Genomic DNA, 7247 nt, shown 5'->3' with positions numbered 1-7247 from the left:
TCTTAGAATTTTTTTATAGCCGTTTCAAATATTCAAGGAAATATCAAAGAATATTTTTTTTAAGATGAAGTATTGTTTGCCTAGTGGCGTTTTATTAACATCATTGTTCCCCTGATCAGTAAGATGGAGTGTTGTTTACCTAGTGGCGTTTTATTATCATCATTTTCCCCCTGATCAGTAAGATGAGGTGTTGTTTACCTAGTGGCGTTTAATTAACATCATTGTTCCCCTGATCAGTAAGATGAAGTGTTGTTTACCTAGTGGCGTTTAATTAACATCATTGTTCTCCTGATCAGTAAGATGAAGTGTTGTTTACCTAGTGGCGTTTTATTAAAATCATTGTTCCCCTGATCAGTGATCCACTCTTTAGTATAGGATACCATGGATCCTTCCAGGTCGCCGGGGACCATTTACCGTTAAGGAATGCGGCGTGACAGGAGTTATACCACCAGCTGCCACCATAATTAACAGCACAGTTATATACACTATCTCTGTCGTTATTTTTGTCAGGGGTGGTAAAGTACATCCCTGACAGATCGTGGTTAGAATCTCCTGTGTCAAGCATACTGTCACCTGTACAATTATATAAAATATTTCACAGACATAATTAATTTATAGGAGCATGACCACAGTTTCACCTGAATTCTTTTTAAGCCAATTTCAATATTCACAATTCCTAATTTATTCATCATCTAATGATCTGCAAAAATTTGAACATCATTTGTTGATAAACAAACGTGATACAGAACATAAGGACAGATTATACAAAAAATGGATTCCTGGATCGGTATATATGTTTTGATTTAATTTCATTGCAAATGATGCAAATAACACATTTCTAGAATATAAAGAAATTGTAAACCTTTTGTTACGTTCAAAAGTCTACCCTTTCATTCAAAGGACCGGCCGTTTTTTCTCTGTAACCTTAAGTATTTCCACAGTTATCTGTATGCATCCCCAGTCACATTTACCTACAGTAAGCCCCTGTTTGGCTACTAGTGTATACATATCTATTATTGTTTTGTTAAAATGATGCAACAGTAAATGACCCAGTATGGCCCATGTATTGTTCGCCGAAGCAAAACGGATGAATTGAACAATGTCTCAAAATACAATTTCTCTTGTAATTCAAGTTTAGCATAGTTGTAAAAGTTTTTGGATAGAATGATTGTGATTTTGAAAGTTTTTTTTAACAATAAGATTAACAAAAATTGATGGATATCATAGAGTTCTATGCCAAGAACATTGATATATAAATAAAAATACAAAATAAAAATATAAGGAGGTAAATGAATAGATGATTAAATAAAAAATAATCAATTGATCAAATTTAAAAATACATCGAAAAATAAATGTAAAATAAATAAATAAATAAATACCTGTTAAATGAATATTAAAGAAAAAAAATCGATGATGTGATTGTAATAGACGATGCATTCTTAAGACGTTATACAAGTGAAATTAAATCTTGGATGCTTTGAAACTATTAAATTTACATGTATGTGAAATTATATGATGGTTAATTATTCATTGAATATGAAGTAAGTCAAACACGATGATAAACAAAATTGTAAATTATTTCTTCCTTTCTCGTTATCTAAAAACAGTCCAATAAAATAACACGTATTCTTTTTTATATATATATATATATATATATATATATATATATATATATATATATATATATATATTTTTTTAACGACAGACACAGAATGCATGTATTTCATCTAATTTTAATGCATTATTCATTCGTGTAAATGATTTTTTAATGAGTTTTTTATATGAATGAATATTTTATGATGCAAAATGATTAATACTTTAAACTAATGTGACTAAAAAGTTGATTCTAGATGCTAAACTGATAAAAAAAAAAGTTTAAGCTGCCACCTGAACATACCCTTCCCCCTCACAGGATGAAAATCTACCATTCAGTCGACTAAATGGTGGCTGAATGGTCACTGAATGGTCAATGAAAGGTCACTGAAAAGACCCTTTCCCGTGACCTTTCCGTGATCATTCAGTTACCATTCAGTTGACTGAATGGCACATACATTTCAGTGACATTTCCGTGATCATTCAATTGAAGAATCGGCTTATTTTTTACCTAAAAATTTTATTTTACATTTTCCTGGTATAATAGCATTAATTGTATCTAATTCCGAATAAAAAAAATTAATACAAGAAAAGAAATTGCTCCCACATCAAGGATCGAACCCTGGTCTCCTGCTTAGCTGTCCGCGACCTTATCAATTGCGCTACGACTTCTTGTTGAATACTAAGGATATAAAATGAATTAATTTATAGAAATCGATGGAACAATCAGTTCACCTGTTGTATCGAGGAGCTGCGATGTGTATATATCTTGTATATCTTTTGTATATTCTATGTTAGTTGCGCGGATTTTGGGGACAGACTAATTAATTACACATCTCCTATCGAGATGATCACAATTATCAGAGACGGGCACCTGTTCCTGTGTCAAAGATTTAAGATCGTTGTAAATTCTCTATCTAGAAACTTAATAATATAAATTCTGTCTCATCAATCAAAACTATATATTTCCATGAAAAAATACACGCATTTAAGCACTAAAGAATGTTATGCATTTATTTAGATTTTAAATCAGTTATAGGATCATCAATTTATGAAGAATTTTTGTTTTCTAAATGTAACTAGAAAATAAAAAATCATTTTGAATAGGTCTCACATATTTTATTTTGGGGACAGACTAATTAATTACACATCTTCTATCGGGATGATGACAATTATCAGAGACGGGCACCTGTTCCTGTGTCAAAGATTTAAGATCGTTGTAAATTCTCTATCTAGAAACTTAGTAGAATGATTTTATTAAAGCAATATCATTTAGAAAGCTAAAATCTTCAATATATTTTTTTTCTACAAGAGGCATGTATAAGCGATTTATTTATTCTTGTAATTAAAAATAATAACTACTTAGACTTATTTTGAGGTACCCTAATTTGATCACGATAAGTAAACAAAAAACACAATTAAGATTGAATAATAAATCTTTATTCAAAATACTGCGTCCTTGTTAAGGAAAAACATCTGATTATTAAATAATACGCTAGTGAAAAAAATTGCTAGATTGAGACTTAAATATCACTGAAAGGTGGCGGAAAGGTCACTGAAAGACGACAGAAAGGTCACTGAATGTCGACGGAATGGTCACTGAAAGACGACAGAAAGGTCACTGAAAGGCGACGGAAAGGTCACTGAAAGACGACGGAAAGGTCACTGAAAGTTCATGGAAAGGTCACTGAAAGTTGATGGAAAGGCTACTGAAAGTTGACGGAAATGTGTCCGCTGAATGGTGACTGAAAGGTATCTGAAATGTGACTGAAAGGCAACTGAAAGGTCACTGAAATGTATATGCCATTTAGTGGCTGAAAGGCCACTGAAAAGTTACTGAAAGCCGCCTTTCAGTTTTATCTGAAAGGTCTTGTTTCTTCCTGTGCTTCCCCCCATACACACAGAAACACAATTTAGTTTTACATTAGTCGAAAAGTATCCAGTGCTCTTAAAAAAAATTGGATAGAGGAAAAAGAATGAAAATTATATTTCAATAGTATAGGGATTTTATCCGCAAACTTTGTATTAACATAACTGGTTTCATGTAACTTGTAGAATTCTAATAATACAATAACATGTACGATACGAAAAAACTATTATAATAATGCTGTTTTGAAAATTTGAATACGCACAAAAAATTTTTCTTTACAAGACTTTGGACATGAAACGTTTATATTAATGAATTTTCTTATCCTCTATCTTCCACATGCTGACGCTCTCATGCAAAACCAAGGTAAGTTCTTAAAAATCTAATGTAATTTTCAATGGTCAGCATGATAATAGATTAATAAATATAAATAAATTAAGCAGTAATTCTTCTTTGTATCCAATTCTAAGAGCTAACATCAATACACTTACCTAAGGTTCCCGTGGCAGGTCCTGCAAGAAAGAGCTGATATTTTCCTGCTTCGTCAGAGACAGAGAATCTGTCGTACATTTCATACAGCGTTGTACCATTCTCGAGAGTGATCGAAACATAAAGGAACGAGTTGTTTTCTTTTGTTAACAGATGGATTACGTCATTTCCTGTATTACGATTGAAATCAACTGTAAAGTCCATCGTAATACCATTATAATTATATTTTCTCTCTCGAAAAATTAAACTACCGTTGTTTTTTTACATAAACTGCAGACATTGATGCAAATTTTTTTTTCACTCTGAGTGATCTGATATTCTCGCTATCGTTTTTATTGCCAAAAAGATATTACCCAGTCGCAAAATAATATATTTGATAGGCTTCATTGCCATTATCTTCTAAAATAAAGGTCCTTTAGTGAAACGTTCAGATGGTTCTCAGTCCCTATTTAAAAGAAATGCACACTTACCTATCCAGTAATCCTGTTCTGGTTGAGAGTCCCTATTTAAAAGAGATGTACACTTACCTATCCAGTAATCCTGTTCTGGTTGAGAGTCCCTATTTAAAAGAGATGTACACTTACCTATCCAGTAATCCTGTTCTGGTTGAGAGTCCCTATTTAAAAGAGATGTACATTTACCTATCCAGTAATCCTGTTCTGGTTCAGAGTCCCTATTCAAAAGAGATGTACACTTACCTATCCAGTAATCCTGTTCTGGTTCAGAGTCCCCATTTAAAAGAGATGTACACTTACCTATCCAGTAATCCTGTTCTGGGGCACCAAATTCATCTTTATAATCCTTCCAGAGCCTGTAGAAATTCAGGGATCCATCTATTCGTTTTTGAATTACCTTTAAAATTAAGAATTATAGCAATACATTTTACTGTTTTGAACAATTATAAAATCCATAAGTTATAATACGTACGAACTACAGTATCTACTTATTCTCTTGAACAAAGGAAATACTTGATAACTTGAAGTGAATTATGTAATATAAAGTATAACATATGTACAAACCGTCCATCCCCCGCCCATTGTCGTCATGTCACAATACACTGTGACAGGAATGGTAATGGTTCGATACGGGTAAATGTCGTACACACCGGAAATAGAGTTGCCGTCATTATGAAGATCCTTACAATCTAAACGAGATGCTGTAAAAAGGGGGAAAATGGTGGAATCGTATAATGTTTTAATACATGCAATGTAGAGATACATGCGAAATACATTATGGTTAATTTTTGGAGATTGTGCGGTACGATGTAGCTTAAATATGGATTGTACATATTTTGCCATTACCTGAAATTATTCTGTTTTCTAATTCTTTCAATCTTTAATATGATTTTTTTCTACGAATATACAGCTATAAAAAATTGGCACACATGTTCCTAATACATGTATTCTCTTGGAAATTCGAAATTTATTTGTATTTCTTACTTATAAGAATCTAAAGAAGAATACCATTAAAAATGGAGTTTTATGAATAGAATTACTTTTACAATCGGCGACTGACTTTTTCCAATTTAAACACAGGCCAACTGCAATTACGAGAATGTGAAAGCTGTCGAATGTAAACGTCAGTTTCTTTACAAAACTCCATCAAGATGATGTTTCACTCGGAGAGTGGAACTTAAAATAATTTTACAAGATATGTTTAAGTCCACGTTTCAGAAATGTGCATATTTAGGTCGATACAATGACCTTCTTTTCAAATACAGTCGTTGAATTGAATATAGACTGACGTGGTGAACACGGATCGTAATGCCTTTTTTTCATAAAATTTTCAGGAACTTTTCGTTTTTTTCAGGAACTTTTCGTTTTCCAGATCAAGAGACTTTGGGCGGTGAATCTGACCCGTCGACAGAGGGTATTACATGTATCTCCATCATAGAGAAGGATCCCCCCTCATAGAGAAGGATCCCCCCTCATAGAGAAGGATCCCCCTCATAGAGAAGGATCCCCCCTCATAGAGAAGGATCCCCCCTCATAGAGAAGGATCCCCCCTCATAGAGAAGGATCCCCCCTCATAGAGAAGGATCCCCCTCATAGAGAAGGATCCCCCCTCATAGAGAAGGATCCCCCCTCATAGAGAAGGATCCCCCCTCATAGAGAAGGATCCCCCCTCATAGAGAAGGATCCCCCCTCATAGAGAAGGATCCCCCCTCATAGAGAAGGATCCCCCCTCATAGAGAAGGATCCCCCCTCATAGAGAAGGATCCCCCCTCATAGAGAAGGATCCCCCCTCATAGAGAAGGATCCCCCCTCATAGAGAAGGATCCCCCCTCATAGAGAAGGATCCCCCCTCATAGAGAAGGATCCCCCCTCATAGAGAAGGATCCCCCCTCATAGAGAAGGATCCCCCCTCATAGCTTAAGGACAGTTCTTTGCAAATTCTGGAATTTTGGATGAGACTATATAATCATTTTACCGTGCCGAATGTGATGTTGTCAGGAAAATGATTCGGCAATACTTAATAACCCTAAATTGAGGGGTTAAAGTGGAAATTTGAAACCCTCTATCCACAAAAAGGTCTTAAACAACAAACAACCAAACAAACCAAAATAAAACAGTTATACATACAAACAACCAAACAAACCAAAATATAACAGTTATACATACAAACAACCAAACAAACCAAAATATAACAGTTATACATACAGACATCTGTATAGTATCCCCAGCCTCCTTCATTAGACACTTCCGTCGTGAAGATCTTCTTGTGGGTACGACATTTCTTCAGCATGGGATTGAAACCGTATAAAATACATTTCTTTTGACACATCATGGCGCATTCGGTCAACGAATCGGAATCATGTTCCCCTAAAAGCCAGTGATTTGATTTTTTATCATTAAATTCCAGTTCTACCGTATATCTTTTCTGAGAAATTATGTTAGCTTTGGATAAAGCTATAAAGCAAACAATTAAAGAGGTAACGCACTGCCTGCTCATCTTTTATTTCTTTTTTATGAGAAAAAATACTGCAGCGTTCTTGTAAAACGTTTTGGTAAAATTTTGCTAAATTGTCTTTCAACCACCAAATATATATCAGAATCTTAATCAATACCTGAAATGTGATTGGCTGAATGTCATGTTTTCTGAATTTTTCTTTTTGTTTAACTATCGATTTTTTAAAGTTAAAATGAATTGTCACAAATTTTACTTTGCAATTGCAGTTCAAAATATATAGTTGTTTTTTTTTTCAAAGAATTATTGCCTCTAATGTTATCCTGTTGTAGATTTCTTTTAAAAAGGTATCTCAATAATGTGGATTTAAAAAAAATAATATCATCTTTCT

The 7247-nt window shown here is 33.7% G+C and overlaps 1 protein-coding gene across 1 annotated transcript; it reads right to left on the bottom strand.

Moving 5' to 3' along the window:
- Positions 1-316: 316 nt before the first annotated feature.
- Positions 317-6858, bottom strand: LOC134239392 (uncharacterized; the record flags this gene model as incomplete). Its single annotated transcript, XM_062721563.1, has 5 exons — positions 317-573; positions 3952-4119; positions 4420-4801; positions 4969-5105; positions 6610-6858. Coding segments are annotated over 5 exons (1193 nt in total), but the record flags the coding sequence as incomplete, so codon positions are not given.
- Between the last annotated feature and the right edge of the window lie 389 nt (positions 6859-7247).

Source organism: Saccostrea cucullata, unplaced genomic scaffold (genome assembly GCF_032062105.1).
Source record: "Saccostrea cucullata isolate Sc308-1 unplaced genomic scaffold, CSIRO_AGI_Scuc_v1 ctg3042, whole genome shotgun sequence".
Taxonomy (NCBI): Eukaryota; Metazoa; Mollusca; class Bivalvia; order Ostreida; family Ostreidae; genus Saccostrea; species Saccostrea cuccullata.
Note: the sequence above shows the minus strand (reverse complement) of the source record. Positions and strands in the feature narration are given on the sequence as shown.